We start from the raw sequence: 19,479 nt of genomic DNA, 5'->3' as shown, positions 1-19,479 counted from the left end.
TTCCCACCAGAACACAGCTAACACTGGGCATGGCAAGGCTGGAGCTGCTGATGTGCTCGTTAGTTAGCTGATGGGCACATATGGGCTGGCTTGCTCTGAGCAGAACGTGGACTGCTGGCTTTTGTCTCCCTTGCCCTCAGTTCAGTTGCTCTCAGGCTTCTCTCTCTTCTACTCATCCACCAGCTTTCTTTCTTCCTTTCCATAACAGATGTTCAATATCGTTGAGATCTAGGTCAGACCAGTCATTTCTAAATAGATTTGAAAGAAAAGTTTGGGGTGTGGGAGGAAGGAGATGTCAAAGAGGATATGTACATCAGTGTCTTGGTTTGAATCAGGAATACACCTGTAGAGCGACTGTCCCCATCATCTCTCCTTGCCGCAGTTCAGTTTGCTCTATGGAGTACCTGGAAGCTTGATTCCTCTTGGCTAAAGCTAAAGTGAGATGTGTTCAGGAACGTGCTGGATGTGCTCCAGCCTTTGAAGTGCCTTTAGTACATGGGGCTCCACTAAAACTAGTTTGGAGCAAAACTGCTAAATGTGACTAGTGGAAATTCTGAATTTTTGTTACCAGCTGTTGTACTCCACGGATCTGCTCTTGATATGCTGCACTTCTTGCTAATGTAGATGCAGCCTTAGCTGTCACTTACATAAGTTTAATTTTAGCAAAACATTCTGAAGTACTCCTGTCAAATAATTTATAGCAGAAATGTTGTGCAGTTGATTCACTGTTTCCCAGTCTGGAGTAAATCCCTGTTGGAAGAGAGGGTTTTTTTCTTCTGCAGATAAAAAGATATCGGAAATACTGAAGAATGAAGGTAATTAAAAAGGTTGCTTTATGCTAGCTCCCCTGCGTTTTTAATTGCAAATGCATTCTAGAGCTCAAGGATAAATTCAGTATCCTGGAAATTAACCCATCTGCTCTTAATCTTACAGAAGTTCAATCTTGTGCTCCACTGCTTTGCTACAATGGCAGTCAGCTAACCTTCAAGATCAGCTCTACATCAGGGCTAGCAAAGAAAACCTTCCCTAAGCATCATTTAACTTCTTGTTGTATGTGTTAGGGCAAAGACATCCTGCGATAATTAAGCAATGCTTAATTTCTTATAGGTTTGCCGTATGGTTGGTTGGCTGGGAGCATGCAAGTGTCAACTGAAACTTTCCCCCGCAAATGGGGGAAAGAAAGAAAAGTGGTCTATAAAGGCCATTTTGTGTGGATTTTTCTTATATGCAGTATGGTACGAAGCTCATACTGAAACTGTCCCTCAGGGAAAAGTGACAGATAATTATAATTATTCTCTGCCAGCCACCGTGTTCCATGAAGCTTGCAAGTGCTTAATATCTTTTAAATCTGACAGCAAAGAGAAGTTTTCAGCAAAACAATCAACAGGTTTGAAAGCCATCAGTGAATCATCCATATGCATCGACTTAATCACATGGGCCTCAGTTTCTCAGGAAACTGGGCTGAAAGCAAGAATTTGTACAAAGGGAGTGACCAATAGTGGCAGCGGCTCTGTTGGAGTACTGTGTAAATTCTTTGTTGTTTTTTTTGTGTGTGTGAAGGCGTGCCCTTTCATTACAGCTAGATGTGAGCAGATACAAATCTAATATAGTAACTTGTAGGTATTAGGGATTTAATGTAACCGTCCTTTTCAGTAGCTAGCTACTTGATTTTTTTTGTTTTTTATTGGTTTATTTAGATTATATTATCCTAGCTTTTTTATATCACTCTTTGTAGATCTGTCAAAATGGTTCTTTGTTACTTTTAATGACAAAATCGTGTTTTTAACTTGCGTTAAGTGAAAAGTGACTGAGAGAAAAGTTTAACACAGTATTTCAAATAATAGGTTATTGACTGATAACAAATGTACAAGAAAGACATCAAAATATAAAGAGCAAGAAGTCAGAGTATTCACTTCTGTTATATGTGGGGAAGTTTCTTTAGCAGGAAGCAGTTTTTATGTTTTACTAAAAGCATGAAATGGATCCATTTGTTAGAGGAAAAGCACAGTTGTGCCTGTCTGTCAGATGAAGTGATGAAACTGCCTGTTTTGACAGTGTTGTGACAAAGAATAATTTAAATGTAAAGAGTATAACTTTTAATTTAGGGTTCTGCTGATTTGAAACAGGCCATCAAGACTTCCTGATAAACCAGTAACTGCATTAAGAAACACCCCTGAAGGAAACTCCAAGCAGACACATCGAGGTTTCCCTAGAAGAACCTGCTAATGTTCTACATTTCAGCTGGGAATGGAATGCAAATGTCTCATGCCTGTGTTCAGAACACGAGTTAAAATGGCACTAAACTTGCAGGCAAATGTAAATAAAGTAAGATCGCTTTGTCATCTTAGGATTTTACAGTAGTATCCACTACACGATCATAGGTTGAGTAGTTTGCTTGCATTTCTGGACTGTAGTGCTATGTCATGAAAGAAGAAACTCCATACTTTCACAAAATGTACTTTTTTTTTCTGGAATACTTGGGGTATGTGTTTGAAAAGTGTTTCACCCTTGGATTGTAAAATAGCAACCTGGTATATAAAAAATTTCATGGAAATGTCTGTGTAATAGTTGGAATGAATGGTTCAATAACCTGCTTTAATAATCTAGTATGTGATACTAATTCTTTGTGATCTCCCAGAGCCCTTCTCTGTTCAAATCACGATTAGCTTGGGGTCAAGAACTGAATGAATTCACTTTGGATTTTGATCATGTGGTAAACTAAATGGAAACACCTTTGCTTGCTTTCTTCATTTACTTACATTTGTGTGATTATACAACTTTAAAGTTGCATTTGCAACTACATTATTTGTGATACGTTTATTTAAAAATAAGTTGAGTTTACATTTACTGTGAAAGCATTTCCATCATCCTCTTGCCCTCATATGATCATAGAATTATAGAATGGCCTGCGTTGGAAGGGACATTAAAGATCACCTAGTTCCAACCCCCCTGATATGGGCAGGGATGCTACCCACTAGATCAGGTTGCTCAGGGCCCCATGTAACTTGGTCTTGAACACCTCCAGGGATGGGGCATCCATAATCTCTCTGGGCAACCTGTTCCAGTGTCTCACCCCCCTCTGACTGAAGAATTTCCTTCAAACCTCTAATCTAAATCTCCCCTCTTTTAGTTTAAAACCATTCCCCCTTGTCCTATCATTATCTACCTGAGTAAAGAGTCCTTTTTATGAGACTCCTTTAAGTATTGATAGGCTGCAGTCAGGTCACCGTGGAGCCTTCTCTTCTCCAGGCTGAACACCCCCAGCTCTCTCAGCCTTTCTTCATAGGAGAGGTGCTCCAGCCCTCTGATCATCTTTGTGGCCCTCTGGACCCTCTCTAACAGCCCCACATCCTTCTTGTGCTGGGGGCCCCAGACCTGGATGCAGGACTCCAAGTGGGGCCTCACAAGGGCAGAGCAAGGGGTACAATCCCCTCTCTCACCCTGCTGGTCCCTCCTCTGGTGATGCAGCCCAGGACCCAGTTGGCCTTCTGGGCTGCAGGCACACACTGCTGGCTCATATTGATCTTTTTGTCCACCAGAACCCCCAAGTCCTTCTCTGCAGGGCTGCTCCCTGTGAGTTCTTCTCCCAGTCTGTGCTCATCTCTGGGATTGCCCTGACCCAGGTGCAGCACCTTGCACTTGGACTTGTTGAACCTTGCTAGGTTTATGTGGGCCCACTTCTCCAGCCTGTCCAGGTCCCTTTGGATGTCAGCCCTTCCTTCTGCTGTATTGACTGCACCATTCAGCTTGGTGTTGTCTGTAAACTTGCTGAGGGTGCACTCGATCCCACTGTCTGTGTCGCTGATGAACATATTAAACAGTACCAGTCTGAGGACAGACCCCTGAGGGGCACCACTTGTTGTTGGCCTCCACGTGGACATAGAGCCATTGATCACCACACTTTGGGTACGACCTTCCAGCCAATTCCTTATCTGCTGAATAATCCACCCTTCAAATCTGTGTATCTCCAGTTTGGAGACCAGGATGTCGTGTGCAGCTATGTCAAAGGCCTTACAGAAGTACAGGTAGATGACATCGATTAGTCTTCCTTTTTAAACCGATGCAGTCACTCCATCGTAGAAAGCCACCAGGCTGGTCAGGCACGATTTGCCCTTGGTGAAGCCATGCTGGCTGTCTCAGATCACCTCTTTTTTTTCTCTTATGTATGTATGATACATACAGCTTATCTTTTACTCTGTTTTTTAAAAAGCTAACCGTGTAGCAAGACCTGAAAGGCCCTGTTGGAGGCCGTGTGGCTCATGAAGGAGAAGCTGGTGTTCACAAAATGCGGGTGAATCCGGTGAGGCAGGAGCCAAGGCCCCACTGCTCGACTTCCCGGAGCTGATGGAGGTGGGCTCCATGCTGCCAGAGCCAGGTGGGGAGAGGGCAGCACTGGAAGAGAAGCACAGCAGCAGCAGAGGTGGTTTTAGGGAGTCAAGCAGCATTGAGAAAGGAGGGAAAGAAAATAACTGAATATGCCATGAGAAATCCTTTGATTGAAATAATGACAGTTTTTGATTAAAATATAGTTCTTACATGTTGTTGATTGGTTTTAAAGTAGTTGTGATCATGATGATATATCCAGATGTTAACAGGAAGAACATACAGGCCAATTTGTTACATTTTCAAAGTAAAGTGATGAATAACAATTTCCGTTTACGAGCATCATTGTTGCTGAAATTATTTTTTTTTTTAATATTCACAAAAGCACTTACTGGGGCACAATTCAACTTGGGAATTGTTGCAACTGAAACGTAGGATCAGAGAGGCTAACTGAGCAAAAGTGTATTTGCAGTGTGAGTGGTTTTGTTGTTTTTTTGGGGGGGTTGTTTTTTTTAAACCCACCAAAACAGAAATGTTTGCTGTTACGGTAGTACTGTGTGTATGACGTAATCAGCATGGCATTAGCTGTCTGTGAAGATACTAATTCATTGCTTGTTTTAGCATTAAGAAATGCTTTTTTTTTGTAAAATACAGGAAACTAGTTCTAAAGCACTCTCCATTGCCTTGATAACCTTTTTTTCTTCCTGCAACAACAACAACAAAAAAAAAGAAAGAAAACAAAAAGGCAAATAAACATGCTTCAGTGTCAGTTAAAAATGAATGATTATTTTCCATATCAGTGCTGACACTGATAAATCTTATTGACCCTACTCGAAGTGAGGGAATTCATTACTGTTTCTTGTGTCTTGGGCAAAAGTAGATTATTAGGAATTTCACAATATTGTATTTTTTATATTGATTTAATAGCCAAAACAAGATTCAGGTTATTGTATGTGAAAGTTTCTAATGAAGCTCTTCCTGTTTTTCATAAGCTTGTGGTTAATGTTAAAAGAAAAATACTTCAGTGTAGGGGAGGGGGGAGGGAAGGAGCAGACTTTAGTTTGGCATTTCCTAATTTTCTGACTTTGGGACTGGGCATTTTGAACTTTCCTTCCTCTCTCGTTCTTCTCTTCCTCTTACGGAAGAATAAGGAAGTAAGATGTTACTTTGTAGTGTACAACAGTATTCATCTCAACCAAGTATTTTGTAAGAGAATTTCACATAGGTTTAGGTCTTCTGGAGAGAGAAATTTGTTTGAATCTGAAAGTTTTGGATGTCAGGACTAGCGTGCACTAAAGAGAAAACACCAGTCCGCTGCTCTAGTCTGTTACTTACATGTGTCAAACCAAAACAGTGGCCCTGATCCTATAACAGCAGCAAATTCTCCGCATGGCGATCCCAAAATCTTAACTGTAAAGCAGCAATAGAAACTTCACACCTAAAAGAACACCCAGTTGGGATTTTAAAAAAAATAATAATAAAAATTACTACAAGAGTCAGTAAGACTGTGATCCTGTACATGCCTAGCATGACATATCAGCTCAAAAAGACAAATATGACATCACGAGCTTTAAAGTGAAGTCAAATGCAGTTTTTATTTTCACATGACCTTTTCATCTCAGGCACTTTTACAGGTACAAGACAGACGGATGAGTTTAGCAAATGACTTTGGGATTTTTGGTTATGACAGTGTTCTTGCTATAGACCATGTTTTTGGTCTAGATCTCTTGGGTTTTCACCCGGAGCTGGGAATTGGCTTTTGAGTCTCAGCTAAGCCACAGATCTCTTACTGGATTTTGGGATTTACGAGGAGCCTGAGCATATAGTGCCTTAGCAATGTGCTTGACTTCTAACGAGCCGGAGCAGAGTAAATCAACAGGACACCTTTGGAGACTTGAAAATGATTGCTCATGAGCTTCCCCAAGTCAAATGCAAGTTCTTGATATAGACTTCTTTAGGTTAACTTTCTAATGTCATCTGTCAGGCTTTCTTTTTTAGTCTTTAGTCTACTCATTCACTGTAGTGAGGTGAGTTTGCTCTGTTTATTCTCATCCCATTTTGGCTTCTGTTCTGACAATTGCGCTAAATGTAGAATATGAAGAGAAATGTTAGCTTTTCTCTATTCCTTGGTTGATACTCAGAATCGATAGCATTTGCAGATTTTCTGTCTAAACTTGTATGTTGTAGTACTTAACGGGTTGTGTAGTAAAAATTCTGGTGCGTTGACAGGATATTTTGGATTTTTAATTTATCATAACTACTTTCTTTGTTGTAAGAACTTTGTAGTTCTTAAAAAGATGATAAATGAATAATGCTAAAAATCACTAGACTGTGTACTGCTGGCAGCGTTGGCAGTGAAGAGCAGCCTTCTGCTATGCTCCTGAAATAAGTTTTTAGGACGACCTTGACTTTTACTGTCAGGTATTAAAAATGTTTCACTTGTCTTGAAGTAGAAAAGTGCAACCAAAAGTAACATGGGAAAATCAAAATTCCATTATATGAAACTGTCGTGACACTTACTCGGTGTGCCCCAGAGATGAAATACCACAGAGTTCTTTGAGTTTTATATACACACATCTGTAGCGATGGCTTATGTGGTTGATTTGCTAGATAGTGGCAATTAAGGCTTCTACTTCCAGGTCTAACCTTTAAAAGATTTTTCTTCTATATATCTCTTTTGTTCCATCAGATGGATAGCACATGACCAAGATTTGACTGCCTTTCTAAAATATTTTAGGTAGACAATATTTCAGTTTCCCTGGCTAGAAAAATAAATTTTTGTTGATAGTGTTGCTGGAAATGGTTTTGTGCATCTTCCCAGTCTTACTACCTATAAAACAAAGTGACATAGTGAACAGCAATGAGATGTCAAATACCTGAAAGCTTTAAGTCTGCCAAAGAGGTAGGTTAGAAGGATGAGGCAGTTCAGCGGGTGACTGTGATTTTCGAATGACACTGTCCCCAGCACTAGCCATGTTTCTGTTTAGCATTTTGGTTTTCACCCCAGGGTGGAAGCTGTAGGTGAGAAGAGTGCTTGAAGTCTGCTATTATTGTCAGTCTACTCTTTGGAGTACAGTTCAGCTCTGCTACCATCTGCAATAAGAATATTTTTCTTGATATGACACTTTAATTTGTATATTTATATAATGTTGTTTTTGCTGTGTTTTGTTTGTTTTTCAGACACACGATGAACCCACTGATACAAGATACAGCTAGCTAAACAGCTATAAAATGCCCAAATTTGCATCTACAAAAACAGTTCAAATAGAAAATTCTGACAGTGATAGCACCATGGTGGAAAAAACAACTGCAAGAAAGGTAATAAAATTATATTTGTGTCCATTTCGTTTTGGTGAAATGAAAAGCATGTTGTATCATGGTTTTTGTTGCTGTAATGGGAAGAAATAAATATGCATCTATATTCTGAAGTCTGAAGTACAGAGGAAAAAAATCTAGTACCATTTTTTACATGCTTTCACACCTAAATTAAATTAGGGAACAGAATTTATGCCTTTTGTTATAGCTTACAACTTAGATCAAAAGGAAGCTGGTATGTTGATTTTTTTAATGTAAGTTAGTGCATAATTTCCATATCTTACATCGTATGAAGTCTTTATACACTCACAAGAGCAAGGATTCATATTTAATTTAATTTTACAGTGTCTTAGCCTCCGTAACAAACACATGAAACGTTTCTGAAGGCCTGTGATGGCACAGACCAATGAGAGTACACAAGTTTCTTAGATTCCATTATAATACAGGAACTTGTTCCCTCTGGGAGTACTTGAAAGCCAAATGCTGCAGAGGGGTTGAGAGTAACTCCAGTACAAGTGAATCCACGTTAAAAACTGTAGTTTTTTTGAGTTTTTTGAATTTTTGATTGCTGGAAAAGTGAGGTCCACTGATACTAAAAGGTGGTCTGTTCATAAATGTGAAGTATCCTATCATTTTATAACTTCTAGAGGCAAGTCATAAATAACACAGTCCTCCATTTTGTCTGTGTGGTACATTTGTAAAATGGACAGCTACAGTTTAGCTATAATGAATAACGATGGGTATAGCTTACAATACAGAATATTATTCTAAGTTGTACATTGCCCTGTGGAGACAGATTCCATTTAGCTAGCTCCCAAGTAAAGTTTAAAGCTGTCTCCTTTAGAAAAGGAGATGGTGTGTTCATACTTAGTATTTTGTTGAAGTCTGTATTTCCTGGAAGACCACTTGTGAAGTGTATGTCCGCTGAGCCGTTTAACGCCCATATCCTGCTATCTCTGCAAAAGCTGGGTAGGCTTTTGAAATGCAGATATATTCTGGCAAAAGAGAGCTGCACGAAGGTAGTAGTTGTTATGAATGAAGTTGGTAATTTTTCCAGGAACAGAAAGCTGAACATGGTGTCCTTTATTTAAGCACCAGGTAGGGGAGGTAGAAATATGGCAAATTTTCATTTGATTTAGAAACGATTAAATTAACTTTCTATTTTTAGTAGTTACATGAAACCCTTTCATTGTCACTTTGGTTGTGGTGAAGGTTTGTCCTTAGCTGGTTGCTCTAACCAGCAAACGAGTGTTGTTAAGACTGTACAGTACAGTAATTAGAAACATGCACAAGCATGTTGGGTTGCTCAGTATTTGATTAGTTTTCCCAAGTAATCCAGTCTTCACTGGCATCTTAAAGCCCAGGAGGAGGTGGAAGTTTGACCAAGGACATGGCTATGGAAACGTAATGGTGGACTAATTACATAGATACAAAAAAGTAAATCGACAAACTGCTCGCTTTGTTGCGTTCAGTCTTGTTCACTATCCACCTTGGAATAGCATGTTGTTTGAGACATAATTTTAGACTAAAGTAGGATTTGGTTTGGGATTGTATGGAAATAATAAGAACAAATAATGCTGAAAAGCTGAGACCCTAAATAACATTACAGAATTTCATAAGCATTGCAGTTAACCTTCATGTTTTTAGCATAAGTGCAGTTTGGTTGCTTTTGTCCTTATTTTGAGAAAAAATGAATGTATGATTAAGATAGTAAATAGTCACTTAAGTCACACACACACACAGTTCTTTAACATGAGAACAAGCAATTGTAAGAAGTGTTTAGCTGGCCCTTGAATAATGTGCAGTTTCTCCTCCTGTATTAGGAAGAAAACAGACAAAATATTGCCGAAATGTAATCATTTGGATTCAGCCTGGAAAACGACTTGAAATTCAACAGACAACAGGGTAACACTAAAATTTGAGTTAGAAACAAAGTGAATCAAGGGGCAAATCTGTATCGCACAAACGTGGAACTGAAGTGAAGATTGATCAGGCAAAGTAAGATAGCGATAATTTAAGGTGAAGTATCTTTAGAAAGTAGTTGAAATTTCTATAAAGCAGATAAAGATTTTTCTTAATATGTACATATTTGCAACCCCGGATTTAAAAACAATAGTATTTTAAGCATTAGGACTTCTTATGAAAAAGATTAGTTAACCTAAGGTAATACTGTAAGGAGGTAATGATGCTGCAGGTATAAAGAATACAACAGTAAAATTTTGTTTTAGTGAAGCATTTTCATGCTGAAGTGTCTTGATTAATCTGGAGACTTTCTGGTCCACACAGTTTTGTCAGTACTTTGTGACTAGCAAGTGACCGTATACTGTGCCACGAAGGATGCCACTGTAGTAGTAGTATGAAAAGACCCTGGGGTCTTTGGCATTCAGATAGTGGCAGTGGTCCTTAATACAAAAAATGCATTCTATTTTTCATGTAGCTTTGTCTTTCTTTTCAAATCTTTTGTAGAATAGTGCAGTCAAACCACTTCTGCATTTTGGCATGTAAACTTGTTCTTACTTCTGTGTCCACTAATACACATTTGTTGGTGCAGAAGTATTTTTGAACTACTCGTAGAGCTTAATTTCTCTGACTAAATGGGCTAAATGGAAGATAGGTAGTTTAATTACAGGTCTTCCTATGTTCAACAGTCCTAAAGTTACTGTTGTTACGAGACTTAAACTTTCATATTTGTTGAGTGAACGTTGATATTTACTATGCTGTTCTGACAACCAGTAAGTAGCTATGTGAATTAGCTATATTTCTGAGTTCTTTTGAGAACTTAAGAACATGCATGGAGTAATATTCATGTTAATAAAATGAGTTTCTAGCAAATATGCTTTAGGGTACATGTTTCTATTTTGGTTGCTTGCCCTAGGAACATAAAAATTGATAAGACTGTACGGCAGGTAGATCATTCAGTGTTTGCAATAGATATTTTATAAACATAAGGAAATTTTAACTTACCTGAATGTATATCTTAAATGGCTGAAAGTCTAACAATAAAATGTAGATCTGTGGTCCAAAGGAGAAATGCATTTTTGTTTTGTAAAAAGTAACTCTCTTCTTAGAAGGCTCCAACAATAGTTGTTCCCAAAGCCATTTTAGCACCATGCAGAACATGTTTTAGTATGCAATTATTTTTGATAGGCAGAAAAAAATACTCATTCTACTGAGGTTTAGTACATCTGCTAGATTATAAATTATATGGCACTATGTTGTCTCCTTTTGTGTATTGTCATTGATTGTAGACATACCAGAAAATAGAGCTGGAATGGGATATTAAGAGATTGTCCAGGCTGCCATTTGTTAGCCTCCTGAGACTGCTTCTGTTGAAGAGATTACAAATGTCCTCATTTGTAATACCATACACCGGTATGGGTTTTTTTAGGTAGAAAATTCTTCTTGTTACTACACCTTCCAGTGAGGTGTGCGTTAAATGTTGAGATGTGCAGCTCCGGTTCATGCATTTGCCCCAGAGCACAACAAACTCTTTTGTACACGATTCTTGACAAATCTTCGCCAGACCATTTCTTTGAAGCCTAGACTGGTGGAAATTCCAGTCTCCTTGGGCAGTTGATTTTGATACTTAACTGTGCTGCCGAGTTAGATGCAAAGTGGAAGGGTAAATTACCTTTACTTGCCTCTTGGTGTAGTCTAAAGCCATTAAATGTTCTATAAGTCTAGTGGACACAGAGAATGTGCAGTGCATTTTGTTTTGAAGCACTTTTTTAGTTTATGGATCTGAACATTATCATGTCTTTATTCACTGTTTTATTCAGTTGGTAGTTACCAGTTTAGATTAATGATCTTCCATAGAAAATCCACAGATGTTCTCAATTACAGGCCCCTGAAGGAAAGATGTAAGCTTCATTTTAGTTTGCTTTTGTGGATCACAGGAAACTAATCCATAGACCTATTCTGGCTGAATTTTGAACCATGCATGGACCGTGAAAAAGATGTAGATGGGACCAGGAGTAGGTGAAACAGTGAATGCTCGCTCTTTAAGCTGTAGCATGTGTTCTAACCCACAGGGCTTGCTACCTCCTCTTGCCTTCCTTTACTTGAAGTTGAATCCAGGAGGCTGTTACGAGTTTTCTGAATTTTAATGTGGGATCTTGTGATCGTACAGTGCTTTGAAGAGTCTGAAGAACCTTGTTTTTATCCTGTTCTTTTTCTTTTGTTTTGTATTTAAACTACTATGAAATGAAGACTGCTCTACAAATTCGCTAGCGATTATATTTTTAATTTGCTATTGATCTTTGCATCTCCCTCTTGCCCAGTCGGGATACTGTTTGCATATCTAATAGCATCTCTATCAGCATTGTCACTGGAAATACTAAATAGTGTTGGAGCTTTGTACTGACTTCTCAAACAGCCTATTCATTGCATCCTTCAGATTGGAAAGTCAGCCCCCGGTTGTTCATGACATTGTAAGTGGCCCTTTAGCCTATTCGGTGTGCTTTATTACTTGTATGTGGTCACTGCCAAATTTTTATTGGATGCTTACTTGATTTAAAGCTGTATCAAGTACTCTGCTATATACCATTTTAATATATTTTGTTTCTCACGAAGTGGGAAACTTGCTTGCTTTCAAAGCAAGTAAATTTAATACAATGAACATCATCTACAAAGGTGCAAATTTTAGGATACTTTTCACTTGAAAAGGATAAATGTTTATTTCCAGAAGAACTAAGGAACAAAATACTCGTTCTAAGGTGTGTCTTGTAGTTTCTGTGTATTGTGTGCAGCCTGTTCTTTCACCTTTATTGTATTTTTATTTATCTGAAAGTATACATTTTGAACAGTCTCTCCTTCTAAGTAGATGATCATACAAATTAATATTCAGCGATTAACAAAAAAAACTAGTGTGACAATCAAATTCAACATAACGCATATACACAGGAATAAACGTGAAGCTATCAAATTATTTAAGCAGCTTGTGCATCTTTGAGCACATACTAATTAGTTTTAAAACTGATTAGTTCTTTTAAGGATTTCCAGTTGGAAAGGCTTGCCTTTTTTCTGCAAAACAAAGTTAAACCAGTTATTTGAGTGTTTCTTGTTTACAAATCTTAATCGATCCTTTCTTTTGCATAGTAACTAATGTAAGATAATATTCTAAAGAAAGCAATAAAAATTTAATACCATTCTATCATGTTGTGGGAGATTCTTATAGGTATGTATGAGAAATAATTGTATTAAGCTGTTTGGGACAAGGAAAGAATGCTCCTGGTGAGACTGGGCAGAAGTGGAAGACTTTAGTAGAAGAGCTCAGAATGGACTTAATGTAGTTTGGGTCTGTCCTTGTCAATGGATTTGTGTGTTTGTAGGTGTTAATGATCAGTTCTGTTAGATTGTTTAGCTTCCTTTAAAAGTAATAGTGTTCACATTTTACCTACCAAGAGCTTAGGGGAATCTTAGGGTTTTTAGATTTTCTTCTAGCATTTAAGGAAAAAGGTCTGGGGAGGTGTTTGCTTTCTTTGGGGTTTTGGAGAGGGTTGGTTTTGGTATGTGGGTTCTATTTTGTGTTTTGGCTTGTTTTGGTTTGGGGGGAGAGATGGGTAAGGGGTGTATTTTTTGCTTTTTTTTCCAGGTTTCCAAACTTGGACTGACTATAGGTTTCTCTGGGGGCATCAGCCCGCTACTTCAGGAATTCTCCTTAAATAGACTGATTCCTACCCTTCTTTGTGATTTCCCTGGTACGGACATCTGTTGTCTGAACCACGTAGGGGGGATGTTTATGGGTTCTCTTTCTAATCATTCCTGCGTATCCTCTAGCCAGCAGTTTGAACTCAGAGCATCAGATGATATAATCAAACTACTCTTCTTACCTGCCTATGTTTTAAAATAAAGGATGAGTGCTCTTAAGTGCTTTTGCTTGGAGTTGCTTTCTAGTTTCCTCTGATCAAAATAAATCTTTTAACTTCGTGCTTCAAAAGCACAAAGGAGCAGCCTTTTGTTTTGCGTTGATTGGCAAGTAAGTGTATGTTCCTCTTCTACCTTTAGAAAATGAATCTACTAGTGTTTTCACTCAATCATCTGTTGAATAATGTAGAGCTGTGGAGTTGGGGTAACTGAATAATGTACCTCTACAGCACATAATGAAGGGAAAATGCTGTTTCTCTGCATCGGCTCTCGATTGGTATGCAAAAATGTTGGGCTTTGCAGAGGGTTCTCTTAAGCATTCGTCTTACTAACTTGCTGTCTTTTCCATACTTCAACCTCCTAGATTATCAAATAATCGAGCATAAGTTATTGTGTCCATCCTGTTTTTCTCTGTTTATTGTAAAATGTTTTATAAGCAAAAAAGTACCAGATTTATGCATCTAAAAATTCCAAATTGTTTATACCTATTCTTTAAAAGAATTTGATACCAGTTAAATAAAATTTCTTTATAGATTTTCTACATTCTTGGAAAATTTTGCTTTAGAAGATGATGCACTACACTATTATCCCTGTTGAAATGGAAGGGAAGCTCTCTATATGGGTGGATTTGGGGATGGGGAGGAGGCAGGGGAAGGTTCTTAGGGGTTTTTGTTATTGTGTTATTGTTCAGTCTGAATTGCAGTGTGGGTTTTTAATGTACTGTTGATGTGATTATTATGCTATAGTCAGGGAAACAAATTGGCATGGTCATTAAAAATTCTAAGACTTAGCAAACTCTTGTCCAGTTGGTATTGTTCCTCTGATTATTAATCAGGGCTCTGGTAGTGAACAGCAATTCTGCGGTGATGTACCTGGAAGCAGATATAATACAGAGGATTCTCACTTTAAAAGGAAAGAAATGCTATTGATTATTTTCAGTAAGGTTACTTTAAAAGGTTTTGAATGAGCTACTGTGTAATGATACAAATACTCGCACATACACTCACATAGCAGTCTTTTCAGTCTGTATACATTATGAGACTATCCTGCTTTATGCAAAAATTACTTAGTATACTTTTTATTTATATTAGAGCAAGGACAAGATTGCATCCTACAGCAAAACTCCAAAAGTGGATAGGAGTGATGTGGGGAAGGAGATGAAAGAAAAGTCTTCCATGAAACGTAAACTTCCTTTTACTATTAGTCCATCCAGAAATGAAGATCGCAATTCAGACACAGGTAGAACCTTTTTATTTCCTTAACTAATTATTTGTTGGTAAAATACATCCTACTTTAATTAATTGTATATTATGTTTTTACATTGATTTTTTCCTCTAAAAAGGATACTAAGTATAAACGTTGCTTGCTTGCTTCTGATTGTTGCATCTCTGTCTGATAGGCTTTCATCCTGTCAGATGTTACTGAAAGCTAGCATGCCATTGTAGTTTATCTACATCTTCCAGTTCTTTCCTAACCTCGTTCCTTTGCTTCCATTTTAGTCGTAAGTCTTTATTTTCATGGTCATCTCTAGAGGTCCATTTGCTTAAGCAAGTAAACTGATATATGTAAGCGCCTTGATTTGTGGCACAGATCTTAGGCTTTCTTAGGCTGTCGGTGGGGGGGGGAAGATGGGGAGTGCTCTGTCCTATATATAAAGAAGTTGCTACGGTTATGGAACTAACTGAACTAGCTATGGAGAACAAACTTCTTTTACTTTGAGCTCCTTTGATCTGCTCAGGATGCCTTTTCTGCACAGGCTGGTAGTTTTTCCTGACTTAAGCATGTGCTGTTACAACTGATTTGAAGACTTCAAAATATCATTCTTAACATGGCTCTTTTTGAATCAAGATGGAGGAATCTAAATGTGATTCCAAGAGTACAATTAACCAAATTAGGTATATGCAGTAGTCCAGTAATAGTTACGTTGCCAGCAAGACAGTATCCAAGCCATCTGGATGGTCACCAGAAGATCTGCTCCCCAGATTTCTCACCGGTTCAGTCCTACATTTTCTTATATCGTACTTACCATAATTTTTTTCAGAGAAGTTAATTTGTTAACATACTTGTATTTAATTCTAGTTATGTATGTAAGTACATACTTTTTGTCCAGGATTGATTTATTGCAGACAATTTGATTCTTGGATGTTACAAACATATTTTTGTTTAAGTAAGAGAATGTGGTATAAAATCCAAATTTGAAATAGTTGCATTGCAAAACAGGACTTTTGGATTTAAAGCTCGGTTTTCAGTGTGTTTACAGAATTCTACAGTCATACACTATACATAATACCACTTGATTCTGAAAAGACCATGCATAAGTTATATGTACGCTCCCAGCGTTTGCTTTGTTGAATTTATTGTTTGGTGTTATACCATAACTGTTTTTTGTAGTGGAATTAAATGTATTTAGAAATAGTCTTTAGCACTTACCTAATGTTTTCTGTGTTGAAAATCGTTTGTCATTTTTCACCATCCCCATCAACTTTAATTCATTGTCACAACATCTTGTAAGGTAATGTAAAATTCTGCATTTCTCTTGCTCTAGCATCTATTGTCACAGTTGCCACAAACAAGGTGGATTACTCTAGCTGTCTAGACAAGCACAGACAGTGCAGTGCATACACAACAAAATCTTTTTGTTGTAAGTTGTAGCAGAGGGATGATGGAAACAGTTCAAGTAGAGGCAAGAAATACTTTACAGAAAATAGAAGGCACATAACTCTTAATTATTGTGTAGCAAACATTAGTGCTTGTTGTCTGATTCATTGTTGACGTGTTGCAAACTTCTGTGTGCGTTACTGCTGAGGAAGGAAGGCAAGATAACTATCCTGTTTCACAGATGAGGAACTGGGTACCTAGGCTTTCCAAAGGCCATAGAGACTGGGTCAAAACCAAATAAAAAACAACAAAGAACAGTTCTTGTTGTGCTGATTCTGTACCTAACCAACTGGATTAGACCAGTGAGCATTAACCACTTACATTGCTGCCAAGCTACTGAACTGTTACCTCTGACAGAAGTGTCTCCTTGCCAGCTAAGTACAGAGAATGGCAAATATTATTTCGGAAGGAAGAAAGTAAGTTTTTGGAGATGACAGAGTAACCAGACACAGAAGCAAGAAGAGGTGATGAAATGCTTCTTGGTATCTAGTAGTACTGGGGTGGGGTGGGAAATTCTCTTCAGTTTTCTTCTGGTGCATGCTGAAAATGTGTAGAAGTAGTCTAGGGAAGATGATCAGAGGTTGTGTACACAATTCATAAGAAAAGTTTAGAAAAATCGTGGAACTACTGCATTCTTCACCCTGTCCATTATAGTTCCAGGATGTATTTTATCCTTTCCTTGTTTTACTTTTAATTGACTTCAATATATTTTTTCAGAGTTAAGTATAATAAAAATGTTCTCACTAGTTTGCTAAATAGTTTATCTGTAATCGATAAAATACCATTGAGTTTGCTTTCCAAATGTTTTTGAAGACTTGGCATCTTCTAAAAATGTCTCTGGGTGAACAAAAATCAAGGAGTGCCATGAAAAGTAAATCTAGGGTAAAAGTTCTAATTTAATGAACAACTGTTCATAATAAATGGTTTATCTCCAAGATACATGATAGGGTTGCTAGCTGATGATAGAAACCCCATGATAATGGGGTTCCATCCTATTTAGGAAGGTAAATGAGTTACTGGAAAAATGGGAATATCTTATTTTTAGAGCACTACTTTGTTGGACTTGTCTCAGTTCTACTTCTAGAATATCCATACATAAACTAAGATTTTGTCTTTTTTTTCTTTATTTTTTTTAATCACCTTTATTTGACATACTAATTTTTATCCAGTTTCTCTCCTTTGGATTGAAATACTGCCTCCTGTGTCATGTTTTCTCTCACCAGCTTCAGCTTCTCTCCCTACCCCTAAATTCCACCTGTTGCTTCCTCTTCCTGGTATTTTTGGTTTGTTGTGGTATGGTTTTTGGTTTTGTGTTTGGTGTTTTGTTGTTTTTTTTTGATTCAGGTATTGTCAAGAAACAAGTGATAATAAACATGGACATCCAAAAGGATGTTGACTTCATTTGGAAATGTATTTTAAAAAATTAATTCCTGCTAAACTGTGTATAAAGTAAATGTTACGTCCAGTCAGTTTTGGGAAGTCTGAAAACAAACTGCATTTGTAGTGTCCTGTAAGAGTCTAGAACAATACTTAGTCCTGCTGTTTATTTAGATTTGCATTTAAATTAATTTTATTAGCTTTTGCCTAAGAATCTGGTGCATTAAATTAATGAAAAATATTTTCATATCTAGCTTGTAGGTTCCTTTCTTAATAATTTCATACTGGCTAGGACCAAATCCTGTTGACTAAGTGTTGGCATGCAATGCCAGCTGAGATGCCTGTGGTAGCTAAATCTGCACAGAGATGACTTATAACATGAGCTGTGGGAGATCTGTTATGGGACAGCTACAGCACCTGGAATGGCACTACATGCCAAATTTTAATCAACAGAATCCTATTCTTACTTTCTTTTATTGTGCAGGTGTGTGTCTATTATATTGCTATTATTTGTTTGAGCAGATCTGTCTTGCGTGTGCCGTCCTTGTTTGAATGCTTATCCTAAGCTGAATTCTCTGTTACAACATCCCCATTCTGTGATCAAGAGCAACCACAAAAAGCTAATGCTATGTATTTGTGTGTGTGTCAAATTTCATTGCAGTGTAGCTTTAACCTTTATTGAAGTTAATTTCCCATAACCTTATGGAGAATTTTACGTAAAAGCTTTGCGTAAGACTGGTGGAATTGATGGTGGAAGAAGAAACATTTTTCATAACTTTTTTTTAAATAAGTTCTCTGATTTGAAGTTTTCCAATCCAAAATCACCATTTGCATGAAAGACCACTTATTTAGAGTACTTAAATAGCGTTATTATGGTTTAGTGGAGGTGTTAGGTCAGAGGTTGGACTGGGTGGTCTTGGAGGTCTCTTCCAACCTAGATGATTCTGTGATTCTGTGATTCTGTTATTTAAATTTCAGTAATTTAATTGATTTTGTTATTCTTAAATAATCCATTTATTTGGTTATCAGAGTGAGAACACAATAGGCAAGTGCTGCGACTTTAAAGGACAAGTTTGCTTGCTCCACCTTATTAATCTGAAGAAACAAATTTGTGTTTCTCTATATAATCAAATGTAACTGCAGATTGGAAAAATCTTTTCATTGTGAAGTATAGGCATTTTAAGCACAGGCATTTTTTTAATCGTTACGTAGTTGATTATTCACAAAGAAGAGTAAGAGTTAGAATTACACAGCAATTTATCACTTTCCTTGGAAATAATGTCCTCCAGATTTTCTGTTTGTAGTAATGTCTTGGTTTTGTTTTCATACCTCAACAATAACTGCCTTTAACGTAGTCCAAGCATAGCATAGTCATTTCTTCTAGCATTTAATAGATACCCAGAGAAGACTGTTCCATGTGTACCTCATCCTAACACAGTGCGTATACGTGTGCTTCCTGCAGACAGGTTAGTGGGGCTGCTAAAAGGACTGTTTGGACAACTGTGGTACTACTTGCTGGATTTCAGCTGTTCATCCGTTACAAGTTTCTTTACCTATTGTATGAGCCAGAGACAGGAAAGTAGATGTGTTTGTGTGCATGTGTATATAAGTTTAAGTAAATATCTGCCATTAACTTAATTAATTAAGCATCACGACAATACCTTAATTTCTCTAAAGTGTACAGTACACTGCGAGTTCCCTGCATCACGTTCTAGTCTTTCTCTTTAACTGAGTGTAGGAAGCAGCAGTCAATCATGATGTGTTTCTCTTTAAAATAACTTGTCAGATCATCACGATCACACGAATCTGAGTTACTCTTGTTCTTTTAACTTCATCTGCAGATTTGATCACCATGACCTGTCTTCTACTGTTGCCAGTAATAAGAATATTAGTCTCTTGGTCTATATCCCTTAATGATTTAGCTTCTGTAGACACATTTAT

At 37.5% G+C, this 19,479-nt stretch overlaps 2 protein-coding genes across 6 annotated transcripts in view; both read left to right on the top strand.

Moving 5' to 3' along the window:
- NDUFV2 (NADH:ubiquinone oxidoreductase core subunit V2) overlaps positions 1–7,642 on the top strand; it is a 38,944-nt gene extending 31,302 nt beyond the window's left edge. The window contains exons 9-10 of the mRNA XM_048077115.2: positions 4,211–4,375; positions 7,504–7,642. The gene's annotated coding sequence lies outside the window, so the exon portion shown is untranslated. The remainder of the gene's footprint in view (positions 1–4,210; positions 4,376–7,503) is intronic.
- Positions 7,504–19,479, top strand: part of ANKRD12 (ankyrin repeat domain 12) — a 42,222-nt gene continuing 30,246 nt past the window's right edge. Inside the window, exons 1-3 of one of the 5 annotated variants that reach the window (XM_013179369.3) lie at positions 7,505–7,641; positions 9,462–9,636; positions 14,595–14,742. In XM_013179369.3, the coding sequence (XP_013034823.3) occupies positions 14,661–14,742 (82 nt within the window). In that variant the 5' untranslated portion in view covers positions 7,505–7,641; positions 9,462–9,636; positions 14,595–14,660. Of the gene's footprint in view, positions 7,642–9,461; positions 9,658–13,231; positions 13,338–14,594; positions 14,743–19,479 lie in introns of all 5 variants that reach the window. The other 4 variants (XM_013179370.3, XM_048077097.2, XM_066992761.1 and 1 more) reach the window with 4 other exon arrangements.

Source organism: Anser cygnoides, chromosome 2, assembly GCF_040182565.1.
Source record: "Anser cygnoides isolate HZ-2024a breed goose chromosome 2, Taihu_goose_T2T_genome, whole genome shotgun sequence".
Taxonomy (NCBI): Eukaryota; Metazoa; Chordata; class Aves; order Anseriformes; family Anatidae; genus Anser; species Anser cygnoides.
Note: the sequence above shows the minus strand (reverse complement) of the source record. Positions and strands in the feature narration are given on the sequence as shown.